This window comes from Mastacembelus armatus, chromosome 24, assembly GCF_900324485.2.
Source record: "Mastacembelus armatus chromosome 24, fMasArm1.2, whole genome shotgun sequence".
Taxonomy (NCBI): Eukaryota; Metazoa; Chordata; class Actinopteri; order Synbranchiformes; family Mastacembelidae; genus Mastacembelus; species Mastacembelus armatus.
The window spans coordinates 16,964,871-16,980,645 of record NC_046656.1 but is presented as its reverse complement, the minus strand read 5'-3'; the positions used below and the strand labels follow the sequence as shown (position 1 = coordinate 16,980,645).

Below are 15,775 nucleotides of genomic sequence, written 5' to 3'. Positions count from 1 at the left end.
AGTCAGGTGAGCTTTACACATAAATAGTGTAACAGACATGATCAAAAATATTGAAGTTAACTGCTTTTTAAGAGGTAAACTGAATAAAGTTTGCCTTGATTTCTAGCATGATTTGCCAATCTAATTTAAGCTTTGTGGCTTTTAGTACATGAGCACTTATGTGTTGATATTTATACTTACAGTGTACGGTAATAACCACATAGCCTCTTAATTACTGTTAATCCTGATCATTTATGTTATATGTAGTCATTACTAGACAGTATAAATACTAAAACCTATTTATGTACCATATCATCACTGTGTTCATAACGTATTTAATTATTAAATGTTTATTTCTGTAGTTTCCGATCACATTCTTAGGAACTGATTATAGGTATGGTAACTCAAAAATATCTGCTTTGTTCAGCTGTCACTCAAGGCTAATTTAAGAGCTCATATGTTTTTTGTATTAGCAGTGATGCTTTGCCATTAATGGCAGTACACTGATTTTAAAGTTACAGTTCTAGCCTCGGGGGTATGATTGGCAGCATTTGCTATGCAAGCACAAATATACACAAACTGCATCACTGCCAACAGTGAGGGAAATTCTACTAATCTTTTTAATTCTTGAATTAAGCATGTCGATGTTTTGACTTGTGCAAGCAGGTTGGAACAGGTGGAGAAAAGTGTCAAGTGTGATGTGGGACAAAAGAGTGTCAGCAAGAATGAAAGGAAAGGTGTACAAGACAGACCAGCAATGTTGTCTGGTTTAGAGACAGTGGCACTGAGAAAAAGACAGGAGGCAGAGCTGGAGGTAGCAGAGCTGAAGATGTTGAGGTTCTCTCTGGGAGGGACGAGGATGGATAGGATCAGGAATGAGGACATCAGAGGGACAGCTCATGTTAGATGTTTTGGAGAAAAAGCCAGGGGAGCCAGATTGAGATGGTTTGGACATGTTCAGAGGAGGGACAGTGAATACATTGGTAAATGGATGCTGAGGTTAGAGCTGCCAGGAAGGAGGCCTAGAGGAAGACCAAAGAGGAGGCTCTTGGATGTAGTGAAGGAGGACATGAGGATAGTTGGTGTGGGTGAGGAGGATACAGAGGATAGGGTTGAATGGAGGCGGATGATTCACTGTGGCGACCCCTAAAAGGAGCAGCCGAAAGGAAAAGAAGATGTTTTGACTTGCAATATGAGTACTATTCTAAGGTTCTTTTACCACTCCCACTTAACTGCAGACATAAAGTACTATTTGAGTTCCAAGAAAAAATGTGCTGATAACTCACCTGGTACTTCAGATTAGTCTTTATTTCAAAGTGATAAGACAAACTGTGAGTGAATGAATGCAATGTTTTGGACTTTTAAATGTTGAAATCCTACTTACACACACACGTGTGACAATGTGTCCAAGGTGTACACCACCTCTCACTTATCGTCATCTGGGATCAGCCCCCCCTAAAACAAATCCTCTACAGAATAACCAGCACAGATAATGGATGATTGGATCAAAGTTGAATCCACTATATACAGCTATGTCCCTCACAGATTGATGTGTGCCTTGTTATTATCGTACCCCAGTTAAAAGAATACAGATGTGAATGAACCTTCATTTATACCTTTTCATACTTCCAGTGTCAGACTAATAAATAGTGGTTTTTCCCAGTGTTTGTAGACACCACTGTTGCTGTTGTTTAAAGCATAAAGGACAATGGTCTGATGAAGGCAGATGCTTTTACTGAAAACAACCTAGAACAGTAACTGGACAAGATAACTTGCCTGTAAGACATATACATTAGAAATGTTATCAAAAGGAAACATGTCATGTACTGTACTAGAATCAATGGTACTTGTCATTCTTAGTGGGAAAACCTAAAAGTCTTCACTCACTAAATGGAAGCCACATATACATAATTCTGTTCTCACTTCATGGCCATAAGATGCCAATTGTGCTATAATATACAAATTACTTTTTCCAATCAGTCAACTTGAAAAAGTGAGTTTCTGCATTTAAAAAAAAAAAAAAAGAAAAAAAAAAAATCAAAGAAACAACTATCCACTATGACACATCAGCCCTCTGTCACACTTAGTACTTCAATTATGGCATGTTACTAAAATGTTACTCTATATCAATATTCTAAACTATATAGCAGCAGGTAGCAACAGAGCCTTCGTTTGAATGTTTCAGCGCAACAGAGAGAAACCGAGGCTATAGGTACATCTAAATGAGCTCAAGGAGTGTTCCTCACTACTCAATCCTCATTTGACCCTTAAATTTTTCTGGTCCACCACAAAGACCATCCCAAAGCTTTTATTTCTGCTCTGAGGGGCGAGAATTGAAGAATGAGGCAAATGCCAAAAGGAGACATGATTAAGAATACAAGAGACCATACAGTACTTCACAAAGTCATTTATGGCCCGACATACCCCTTTATCAGAAATCAGGTGGAGACAAGGTGTTTCACATGATGGTTTGGAGGAAAGATTTCTCATGTATCAAATGTTTCCCTGCTTCTTCTCTTCTTGTATCTTTCACTTGCACCTTACCAAGACAAAGATGCAAGAAAAAGGCAAGTGTGGAAAATGTTAATGTAATTAAGGGAATTAGGATGTACCCTGTGTTTGAATTGTACAGAACTGAACTGAAAACACCATAGCTACATTAATGTAGTTAATGGTTTTAATTTCAAGAATGATACAAAGTGCATGCTCATGGCCGACGACTGGAAACCCAGGTTAAAGTAACCCACTGAATATGCTTCTCATGGGTACAATAAGGTTAAGCATTGAGTTTGTTTAGTGGAATTTGAAAGCCAGGGTCCAGAGATAAATGAAGTAGAGATAGAGTAATTTTCTGTTTAGGGAAAAAACAGCCAGAGCGTATCTGACTGCTTGATACAGCTCTCATACTCATTTGGCTAATTGGGCCCCTTTGTACTCGCAAATAATATCTCCAGTGTAGCTCACTTTACAAGCCTCATATTTTGTCTCTGAGCAGAATTGTTGCATTAGTACTCCACCATCATTTAAATAAGTCACCCAGCGATTCTGGCACAAATAAACAAGTAATATCTCAGAGTATTATAGCCTTAAGGTTAATCATTTGTGTGCAGTATTTAATACAGGGGCAATATCTCCACAGGTGCCCCAGGATGAGTGGAGTGGATACCCAGGTGAGAAGGATGAGGAGATCCCGTGTCGGCGGATGCGCAGCAGTAGCTATGTAAAAGCTATGGGAGAGGTGGATGATGAAAGCGGTGATTCTGACTCCAGCCCTAAGACCTCCCCACAGAAAGTCATTCGACCTGATGCTCTTGTCCTCAAATCAGCCATGCACAGACCCCATTTAGACTCCCAAAGGTAGGCCAAGAATTTTACTGATTTCCATTTAGACTCAAATAAAATCAATAAATGCTTACATATGTATGTTCAAGTAACACAAAACAATGTGCTGGACTTAACACAGGTTTTTTTTTCCCCCCATTTAATTTAATTGGCTTTCTGAAGTTAAGAAACTTGTTAGAGACATTACAAATGCTACATCCATATATTGACTTCCACTCTATATTGCAATACAATCAGAAATGTATTCAAACTACTACTCACACTCCTAAGGCTGTAGTTTTTTAAGGGGTAAGTAATCATTTCATAATCATAAACACAAATTTGAGTTTGAGTTCATGCACAACTGACTTGCACTACTAACATGGATAATGCAAACCACATATGTATATTTTACCTTTTGAGTACAGGTTTCAAGGAACAACTGTCAAATCGGTTAGTAAAAAAAATCAAAACCTTCCTTTCAATGAATGTTTTAATCCAGAGCGTCAGCCAATCTGAACACTAATTTACTGCTTTGCCTAAAGGCTGTTTAAGTAAAACTGTTGATTGCTGATGCAAATTTTTCCTCAGCCACTGTCCATGAGGTTTTATCATTTTTTTGTTGATTGCAAATGAATTTACTTGAAAACAAATTGAGAGGAACAGTTTTTAATTTTCATACTTCTGTATGCATGACAGGACAACTATTAAGGTCTTACAACTGGGTTGTATATATTTGGCTAAGTATTCAATCCATGACTGTTTCATTAGATCAGGTAGAGTAGTGTTTGGCTGAGCGTTTCAGAACCAAAATTGGTTTTGTGTCTGTGACCTTTTTTTGCTCGTTCAATATTTGCACAACATCTTACACAGGTAATGTGCTTCATGTTATCACATCGCTGCTAAAAAGTCTAGTATCAGGCTCAAGAGAGCAGGCTTAAATGTGCCTGGGTTTACTGAAAGGGGGAAATGTTGACACAGATGAATATATTGGAGTTACTGAGTATTGCGTTAGGGTATAATATATGCTGAAAAAACAAAAGGTGTCTGATGTGTTTTATCAGTAATACCAAGTGCTAACTGTATTTCTTATTGCCAGAAACACTTTTTTAAAATTTTTGCATTAAAAAATGACATTCATGGAAATACACCTAGTTGGCAGTTTTTTGGTACATGCAGGTTTGATCTTTTAAAGTCATACTTGGATGTTTTAGAAGCTGTAGCTTGTGGTGCTTTGATTATGCATCACCTGTACTGTAAATCTTGGTGAAATTTACTCTTCCCTCACTGATATAAATGTAGTATTTATCAATAAAATATACAGGTAATGTGTCCTCTGCAGTGAAACAATAGGGCCAACTACACAGAAACATTAAATATAGTGTGGTGATGACTTTGGAGCACTTTATGTCTTTGGAGAATCATGGAGGAAAAATTAAATTTCTTGGGGCGCTCTACCTTCACTTAATAATTCACTAAGAAATTCTGTGGCGACGTGTATTTGTTGCCTAGTTAATAGCACAACCTACATAATATTCAATATAAAGGTATTTGTGAGCCAGAGGATGTTATTTCTTCATCTTCACATTCTAAGTTTTTTGCTCAGCTTGATACTGTGAATCTTATTGTTCACTGTAATTATTTGTTTTCAGGCAGTGTGGCTTTCAAGCATAGCCACATTCTGTGAACCAGAGCAGGCGTCATGCATTCGTCATCCGTACTGCCACTTGGTGCTCGGTGCTATTTTTGTTACCATCATCTCAGTGGGGATCTGATCACTTATGTTTTGGGCCACAAACAAATCAGTCCTCTTGTTTTTTAGCCTCTGGTGGAATATGGAACAATCTGTTATTACTGCAGCTCCTAGCTTCCACCGTTTCTCTAATAAGGACCAGAGACGAGCTGTACACAGGCTCCCTCTGGTTGTGGGAAGGAAATTGTTTTTTTTTTTTCTTATAGTCCACTTATGAGCAGATTAGTCATTCAAGTAGCTTATATTCATTATGGATAGAAATACTCAATCACAAATTATTCCAAACAGTGGACACACTATGTCCATGGTTGGTAGCCAAAAGATTACCTCCGGTAAATACAGTATTATCTAGTGAAGATCTATGTGTGGCTTCTGAATTGTGCAATCGTGTCTGTCCCTGCCCCCTGTCCTTGTTCAGCCAGGGCTACCACTTGCAAACCACAAGAGATATGCGGCCCCACACTAGTGTCACGCTGGACCCTGCTACCACCTTTCATCCCCCGCCCTTCCGCTCTCGCAACCAGAGCTACATGCGTGCCGTCAGCACCCTAAGTCAGGCTAGCTGCGTCAGCCAGGTGAGTCTCAAACACATGCATCGTATGGAGGCATATATGATAGCTTAGGTTATATTATTTTGTATGTAGTAGTTTTGTGCAAAGGGTATTATAGACCCATTAAACATCCACAGGTGTCTATATTGGAGGTCCAGAGCTGATTGATTAGTAGACACAGACTTGGTGGAAATTTAGGAGATAAGTCAACAGACAACTAATTTGTGGTGTTATGAAATTGGGAATTAATAAGTTAACCTATGGATTCACTCCACACTAATGTTGTTTAAGCTAATGTTGCTTAGAATTTGTGTTTTTGAAGTGTTTAAAAAAAAAAAAAAACTGAAATTGTAGATATCTGTTTTCCATCTTAGAATCTGCATCTTGATTTGGCCCAAGGAAGTCTGGAATAGGTCACTTAAAAATAATTCACTCTGCTGTTATAGCATTCCAGCTAATTAACTGGCAAACAACACCAAAAGCAGTACATCTATTCAACAAACAGAAGTCATAACAGGACCTTGGATTAGTTCTTTTTTTTTTTTTTTTGTCAAACTCCAACTGAAGTTTATAAGTAGGGCTGGACATACAACAACTCACAGCTTAACCTCACATCACACACCAACTTTCAGGTCTTTCTCCTTTTCATATCTTGCTATGACACTACACAGTTGGATCAGTTGTGATCAGTTTGGACCTCCATGGTGGCACAAGATGTGGCTGAAGATATGTGATACAGCCAGCAACCAAGCCTCTTTATGGGAAGGATATCAGGAAGAGAGAAGAAGGGTTTTATAGTCAACTTACTCTTGGGTGCTAACACCCAATTTAACGATAACGATAGTGACACAATAAGGTGGTGGTGAAACCAAGCTCTGATCCTAAATATGTTCAACACTAAAGTAATATTTAAAAAGTAAAGATTACGTTTATGCACTAGTGTTCTACTTCACAGACTGCTGTTGTAAGGCAAGTGACTATTTTCTGTAACTTAATTATAAATGTTTCAATGTAGTTAATATACTGTGTGGTTCATTTTTGTTTCAGAGTTTATGATAAACTGAATACTTTAAAACAGAAACTAACAGAAAATATTTTTCTAATTTTTTTTTTTGTCATCTGCCTTTTTTTCCCATTTGATCTTGACATTTATTCAGTTTAAGGTCGGAATTGACAGTGGCATTTCCTTATGCTAACGCTCCTTCATATTTGCTGTGCAAAGGGGAAGAATCAAAGTGAGAAAGAGAAAGGAAGAGGAAAAATTAAGGACTGCTATTCCTGTTTTTGTCTCTCAGGTGAGTGAGACTGAGATCAATGGCCAGTTTGAGTCAGTTTGCGAGTCCGTTTTTAGTGAAGTAGAATCCCAGGCCATGGAGGCCTTGGACCTGCCTGGTTCGTTCCGCACTCGAAGCCACAGTTACCTCCGTGCAATTCAGGCTGGTTATTCCCAAGATGACGACTGCTTGCCTTCAATGACATCCTCCACTGTCACTTCAACTCTCAGATCCACAACAGGTAAAACAATCCCCCCTAAATGAGAGAGGGCTTAGACTACATATCCTCATACATCCTATACATGCGCACAAACTTGACATACCTACATATGTACAGTGGGGAACCCTTGAGCTCAGAGATGCCGGGCTGAATGATTCCAAAGATTTCCATGGGAAGTTATGGTGTGCGTGTGTTTGTTTTTGCCTCTGCATATTCCCAATTGTTAAGATAGATTTGCTTGTTTGTTACTTTGCACGATTCATGCATCATTAGCCGAGCTTCTGGTTGGTCACTTGTGGCATTGCCAAGCTGTAGACTCGGATACGGGTGGGTTGCATTTTAAACATGTTCGCAGTACACAATATCTCAACACAGCACAGCCACATTACATGGCATGCCTAAGAGGAACAGGCTCTATCCTAAGCATGTTAAACTGTGGTGTTATATGTGTTGTGCAAAGCGTGAATTATTTAGGGAGGGCTGAAGCTCAAAATGGGCCAGGGGTAGGTTGTTGACATATCTGAGAGGACACGCTCGACAAGCCTTCCGCTTGTCCTCTCTCTGCCCTGTTGCAACAGCACAATAGCACATGCTTTATAACTGACCTTGTTAATTGACCCCATAAAAAAAAAAAAACAAAAAAAAAAAACAATATTGTAATGAATTTAAGGTAAGTCAACATGCTTTAGAGAATAGAATACATCCACGCACACATGCTGGTTGCACAAATGAACTGTCCATTGATGGTATAGTCCATGGTACATTTTAGTAGTACAACCTTGCTGTATTGTGTTGCATGAAACTTGAGCTTTAAAGTGACAGGCTAAAAAACAAATGAACATTATGTTAATGTTATTACAGGATTTCATCAGGTTTCTTAATCCTTGTCATTTTCTATTACACGTTTTCAGGGGAATTAATATATTTCATTGTTAGCTACAATTACATATGTATGTAGGTACTGTATGTATGCATGTATTGAAATTCAGTTATGTTTTATAACTGATTTTTTGAAATTAGTAAATTTTGTTTGATCCTTGCAGATTTATTTGTACTATATGCTGCTCTTTTAATTCGGCAAAGATTTCAAATTTTGTGCAACACAATGCATGCAATATACTGTACTGTATGTGTATATATACACACACACACATACACAGAAGAATATAAGGAATAGATTATCATTTCAGGTTCTTTGTGCAAGCAGTCTTTGCAATACCTCCCTCACTAAGTGCATTTGGTGTTTGCCTGCAAGAGTAAAGCTATGAACCCTATTGAAACATTTTTCTTTAACTATGTACATTTTTAAATATTAAGATTACCTGTTTTTTTTTATTGTTTTTGTAATTTCTTTCTATCAAATTTATATTGGAGACAATTGCACTTTTACTCATTTTGTGAGCTTTGTTTTCTTGGTCAATCTGGACTTTTGTTTTTGGAATCCTCTCATCTTCAATTGGGTTTCCATCCATGATTTCTTCAATGTGAGAAGTACTGAGGATAAAGGGGTGTTCTCCAATCCCACTGTCTTATTTGCTGAACTCTATTCATTTAGCTCTCTGCTCCAAATCTGTCAGCTCTAAATGGGCTAAAACAAACTTAATTGCACAATATGTTGTGAAGCTGTATTTTGAATATTGGCATAATGCAATTACAATATGACAGATAAGGTTAAAGCAACCCAGAGGAAGGGTTCTCCGGATGGTGATTTATATACACCTCCCGGTCAAGCCATACTGTAAACGCTATTTCTTCTTTGTTGTACTCTTGACGCTGTTCTGAGGGAACAGTGGCCTTAAAATTAAATAAAGTAACTTCCAGGCTATCTTGAATAAAATACTGATTCCTGGAATCATGTTTTTATGTCAGTACTAGTTTAGAATTGAACTGTAAGCAGCTTACGAACAAACTCTTGTGAGGCTAGAAGGCCCTTCAGTGGGGAAGGGATCCCATGATGCGCCATAGGGCAGACGAGCAGCAAACCCTTCTCCATTTGACCACCCATCTCTTGAAGGATAACCAGGGGAAAAGAACAACTGGAGGCATCAATGATGATTGTTGCAGGTATTTTAATGTTGACACGCATACATATATCTATGTGTGTTTTTGCACTGCCTTCTCAGTAGAATTTTTAAATATGTAAAGTTGATATATATATAGCTGGTAGAAATATCTCGTTATGTTATCTTAAGTAGAAAACACAGTTCCAAACAACTCACAAAACCTCAGATACCTTGATTTATTCTTAATAATTCAATGAGTTAATGATGATTATGATGCTGGCTTTTTTGAGATGTTTACCTACGTGTGCTAATAAAACTAATGGTAAATGTACGACAGATGTACTTCGCAAACTTTTCGGAATGGTTTTATATTGCAAACACAGAATAGCACTGAATGTTATCGCATTGCCACTGTCTCCAATCATTTGTGAGAGCAGAATTTGTCTGCTTTACATGTGAAGTTTATTTTTTCTTTACATTAAAATTAGACTTTTAAAGGCCGCGTGTGGCAAAGTCTAACCCTTGGCATTGAGTATGTCAGCTGTCTTTGACTGTGGGATTGCAGCCTCTCCCTAATGCAGCCCAGAAGGGTGTGTGACCCCTCCCCACACTGGGTTACTTACTACACATGGTTTAATCAGCTACTTTGGACCTGTTATGTTCAATAGGGTTCATATCTTCTTCTTGGCCCAGTGGGTTGTGATTCTTCTACTCCCTTTACATCTTTTCTTTTGCACTAAAAGGCACAAATTTCAAGTCACTAAGAGACATTTTGACAAGTTTTCAAAAACCGGTTCTCAGAAAATGGAATTATTATTTGGTAATGACTGATGTATTTCATGTTCAATTCCACTCTTTGCTGTGCTGTGCAGTGAAAAGATGGAAAGAAGCCTTGAGATGATGAGAAGGCAGTGTAAAAACATTGTGAAAAGCCTACAGTATGTGAGTTTAATGACAATTAGTATGCAAAAATATATTTCAAAAAACTGTTTTTGATGCATTTTGGTTAAGTAAAGACATAAAAGGTTAAGTAAAGACATAAAAGCTGTTCATCCAAAACTGCTGACAAGCAACTACCAAAGAATTTCACCAATACACATACATAAATTGTCAGGTTTCAACTGTTCTAATTTTGTCATTTTATATCAATATTACTCTTCCGCAGATGTACTCACATTTAAACAGCACACTGTTACATGAACCATCCTCTTCCCCGCTTTAACCTTTTATTCTTTAGAACCAAAAGCAAAACAATTCTGTCTGACCTTATGTTACTAGTCACTCACATACTGTATGTTTTCCATAGATATATGTTAATTTTCTAGTTCAGAAGCCAATTCAAATCACGCTCCAGCTGTTCCTTTCACTTTGATTGTCCTTCTGTTTGCATATTCAAATTTTTCTTCCAGAGGGATATGATGTTGTGGACGGGACTTCTTTACTAAATGACGACATGATAGAGGATGATGATGGTGCTAGCTCGTCTGCCTATGCGGAGCTAGAGAGACTGGAGAGAGAGACTGCTGCTGCTCGCAGCCAGCACAGTACTAGTTCCACCGTGACAGCTATCTCTGTCCCACCGGCATCCCCACCATCATACAGGGTCCCTGCTGCCTCACCCATAGCGTCATCTGAGCCGCCAGTCCCTCAGGCCATTCAGGCCTTTAAGGAGTCTGCAAACATGGTTGCTGCCTTCAACATGCAGTGGAAGGATGAAATCTCAGCAATGCGCTATGAACTGGCAGAGCTGCGAAGAGATGTCTGTGGGGAACTGAAGACTTTCAACAGCAACTTCTTCAACTTTACGCAGTGCTACAATATGTGGACTTTGTGCCGCGAGCCTTGTAGCGACAGTACCACACAAACAGATGACAGAGTGTCCATAGGAATTCAAGCAGGCTCAAGTTGGTCCACACGACAGAATACAGAGGACAAGTCAGTGATGTGCCAACCTGAGCCAACACCTTTCAGCATTATGGATTTGATGGACCCACCCCGAATTGAGATTATAGAGGGGACCCCTGAGAGCACGCCAGAGGGGTCAGGCAGCCCGGCAAGCCCACTTCCAATTGAGGACTTCCCATGGGAGATCAATAAAAAGCAAAAGACACCTAAGCAACCAGACACAGGTGGCCACACAGGTGGTCACAGAAGTGCCAGTCTAGAACTGTGGAGCAGAAAGTACACCAGTGGGCCAATGTCATATCTGTCTATGTCATTCTAATCATTTGCATTCTAAGCATACTGTAAAATGGGATGAGGAAGTCAGGGTAAAAACCTGACAAGTACCAAGAAAGGCAGGACAGTTCGGTTAATAGAAGTCCCTTTACTCTATGCAGACACAGTCTGTCATCTCTTGAACAAGTTAGAATATTGTTCAAGCAACCTATTAACAAGTGTCTTGCTTAGCCATTGAATAAAACGATGATTTTGTTCTTCAAGACATTGAGGTGACATACAAATGTGACAGATAAAGTGGCTGATGTTCAGACCCTCAAGTGCCAAGAGCAGCATCATCTTCCCTCCGCTGTCTTAAACCCAACTTTCAGAGAAAGTCAATTAAAGTAAACATGGACTTAGGAAAATCTGAGGGTCATTTAACGATAATACTTATTAGCCATTGTGAAGTGAGGCATAAGTTGGTCTGTTTCTGCACATGAATTTGAATAGCTCATGTTCATTCCAGTTTCTCTCCATGTAGAAACATACTCTTAAGCACCTGAGTATACTGAAAAAATACTGTGAATAACTTTATAAACCCTAGTTTTTTAATGAATGCATCAAAGATTAAGACATTATTAAAATATATTGATATACATATATATAAAACTTAATTTTTAGTTATTCTAATGAAAGCATTCCTTTGCCATAACTTCCATTGACTTTGTAACCAGTTCCAGTTGAAATGGGCATTTTGAACATTTCTAGCTTACAGTGGTTTTCTCAAAGATAACCTGGTAAACCATGAAGAAGTATCTAATAATTTAATACAGTACAGAGTGCTGTCAACTAATAAATACCCCTTATAAAATTTGTAATACCTGATCCTCTGCTTTGTGGACTTGATACTGGCTAAATTTGTTTACGATGAATTATCTGTGATTGGTTTCAAAGTTTAACAGTGGAGAGGAGACAGTAAGGGGGATAAAGTATGAATGTACTGGTTTAGTTCATTCCTGCACAAATTGCATTCATGCTCAAACTGTATATGTATATAAATATACCATTTTGTATATAAAGAAACTTATATTCAATACCTGTACTGTTTGCAGTTCTAAAACATACTGTGTCCTGACAGTGCTGAGAGGGGTTATAGTATTAATAGCAGTTCTAAACCAAACAGAGCACTTTTTCCTGTCTTCGAAGCCTGTCTACATTTTTTTCATCATTTTCATCACCCAGCTGTCTGTGCACCTCTTATGGAAGTTGGTATTTTGTACCAGTGTTTCGCCTATTGTTTTTCGTGCAGTGGTGGCTGGAGGTTTTTAAATGTTTGGTGAAGTATCTTATCTATTCCTTTTTTTAATTTAGAGGAAGTGGACTAACAAATGCTGAATTGGACTATTTGCTCAATTATGTTTAACGATGTTGATTAAATTCTAACATATTCACCTTTTTTAAATGCCACATTTCTCTGCCACAGTTACAGTATTTTTTTCATGCTTCATCACTGCTGAAAGATGACAGAGAAACATTGGTCTCTACAAGCAGACAATCAGAGCCGCTGAGGGCCTCTACCTCTCTGACATGTCCCCAGAGGTGCAGTATAGTACCACTGAATGTACTTATACCGCCCCACTAGTGATGGCTTAGCTGGGCTCCTGTCAAACCTTAATGGGCGGGAGCCCTCAATCATCTGCTATATTTGGCCAACTGCTCATTCTGTCTGTTACTCATAAAATAATAGTTGCTCATTAGACAGCGGCATTTTCCTCAACCACTCATCCACTCCATTGTCCCTCTGTACCAACATGGCATACCAAAGTTAATACTGAGGCCCATGGAACTGGGGCCAAGAACTAACATCTCCAAGTTTAACAGCACTTATCTATGGACGATCACTGCAGCACAGGACAATGAAAAGCCTGTCAGACCCCTGACTGAAATGTGAACCTTGCAAAAGGACTTTTAATAAAGGAGAGGCTCACTTTATAGACAGAGTGGATCTTCTTCCCCCTCTACACAACTAAAAGACAATACTTGCAGAAAAAGTGGCATTTTGAAAAGATGATTTAAAAAAAAAAAAAGTTGTACTAGAGGTAAGGTCAAAATTAAAGCCACAAAAGAAAAAAAAAGCAGACATTTTCTTTTCAGTTTTTGCAGTAGTTTCACCTCACAGACCTATTGCAGTAACTTTAACATAAGCTTAAAGGTATTTTGAAAACTTCTAACCTATCATTGGTATAAACTCAAACGCGAACATTTTGAGTTTTTGATCAGCATTAATCAAATGATATCAGTGAAAGGCATAAGACTGTGACAGCATTTAGCCTATATTCATATATACAGTGTAAATAGTATATATGAAAAAAAAAAAACCTTTTGAAGGTCTTTACATTTTTTGCTTTTTGAATGATTAGGAAGGGACTGCATTGGCATTCCTTACATCTTTTCCCATTGTTTGGGGAATGAAAAGTAATTTAAGGTGCTTAGACTGGCCAATCATGATGTCTCTTATCTACATTCATTCATTCTATGCAAGTCTTTTGTTCTTTTTTGTCAGCTAAATATTTACAGTTATAAATATAAGGTGTCTATGTTCAGCCTCCATGCAAGTCATCAATCCTAGAAATGGAATGATGTTTTCAGAAAATATTAGTGGCTCTTTTAAAAACATTTATTTTATTTTGCATGAGCCACAGCCAACACTAACTTTCTTTTAGTGTTCCTGCAAAATTCGTTTCATTTACATTTCAGCTTACACAATATCTATACTAGAATCCAAGATTTGTTGGTGAGATTCCTGCTATGTAGTAGCATCCATTTGTTTTGTGACATCATATACAAAAGAAATAAACAATCATAAATGCATCACACATTGATAGTTTGAGTAGTGAAAACAGCAAGGATAGAAAACAAAGAAAACATAATTGGAAATGCTGTACAAATGCTAAACGTTCTTCTAAATTTATACTGAACTGCAAACTAGTGACTGATTGATGCCAGGGAAACCACCCATGCTGGGTTTAATCCAGTGTCTCATATCATTTTATCATTAAGCCCAAAGACATTACCCTTCCCTTAAAACAAGTTGAAATGTAGCAAAAGACAGAAATTAACCTAAATATTATTTTGAAAATATATACACGAGTGATATAAATTTAAGAAAGACTGTAAAAGAAATAGAATGGGTATTTACACTTATTTTTTAACCATGCAACCATACTTTGTCTAATAAAATATACAATTATTTGTAAGAAATTCTGACTAGTCTATCTAATATGTTACACTATGTACTCAATTACACCATGAATTTTTGTTTACACTTTGCTTTCATCCAGAGATCTGATGCAACAACTGTGCCAACTCTGTGGTGTCCAGTTATTAGGACAAAGGTTTTGGGATGGAATCTGATCTCACATAAACCTGTAACTCTGCTTGAATATAAATCTTTTTCTACCCACATGTTCTCTTCCTGCATTTATTCAAGGTTTCTTGGAGAAAACATGCTACTCTATTCTGTATTGCAATTTTCAGGGATCTCAGACTGCATTGTTTAGTGAATAAGATTTATAAAGCAGAACTTATAAAGCATTCTTTTTGAAAATCATACTTTAGTCTTGCATTTGTTATCTTAATGCTTATTTTGTTTATGAATGAAATTGTGATATTTTTGTTTTGTTTTGGCTTATTGTGGTGTTTCTTGTGGAATTTTATTTATAATCTTTATTGGATTTATGTATTTTTCATAAATTGATATAAAACAGATTAAAATGTTTATGATGTTTACTTTTATGGTAATTTAAATTGCAAAATGGGGATCATAGCTTTACAATGGCATCCAAAGATGAAACAATCTCATATACACACTTGTAATACACCGCAAATACACAGCATGGGGGAGGCACAGTGTATTTTACTTTGACCCTCTCAATATACCTTGTTTTTATACTAAGCTACTGCCTTTTTTGTTTTGCTTTATTTTCTTCCTTTTTCTTTTTTACCCCTATTTTAGGCGCTCGTAGCTTAGCTGGGGGGCGTAGAGAGTACGGTAGGTCTGGTAGGGAACCACTTTATTATATTTTTTTATGTGTTGTTAATATAGTTTTTCATACATTTTGTCTGAGTCATTAACATTTTCCACCAAAATAAGCTCTCTATCATAAGATGAAGATGCCCTCATACTCACTAAGTATGTATAATGCATTTAAATGTTTTCATCTGTTTCCATATTGAATCCAGTCGAACTGTTAAGATTATGTACTAGTACTGGATAATGACTTCAACAAACCAAAACAGAACGTTTGACCACTGTGCCACATGTTGTGTTAGCAAACTGGAATGTTTTCTAAAAATATCTATATCAATTAAACACAGTGAGATACAAAACTTTAACTACACTGATTTAAAATATATTCCACACAACTACAACACAGACATTCATAAAGCCTTTAACAAAATCCGTAAATACTTTATTTGGTTTATTTTTATTTGCAATGTTTTAATATTACAGT

At 37.4% G+C, this 15,775-nt stretch overlaps 1 protein-coding gene across 1 annotated transcript in view; it reads left to right on the top strand.

Annotated features, from left to right (window-relative positions):
- The window catches only part of LOC113137648 (disks large-associated protein 2-like), a 73,229-nt gene that overhangs the window by 40,744 nt on the left and 16,710 nt on the right, over positions 1 to 15,775 (top strand). Inside the window, exons 4-7 of the mRNA XM_026319464.1 lie at positions 3,119 to 3,336; positions 5,472 to 5,628; positions 6,900 to 7,119; positions 15,277 to 15,321. Of these exons, the coding sequence (XP_026175249.1) occupies positions 3,119 to 3,336; positions 5,472 to 5,628; positions 6,900 to 7,119; positions 15,277 to 15,321 (640 nt within the window). The remainder of the gene's footprint in view (positions 1 to 3,118; positions 3,337 to 5,471; positions 5,629 to 6,899; positions 7,120 to 15,276; positions 15,322 to 15,775) is intronic.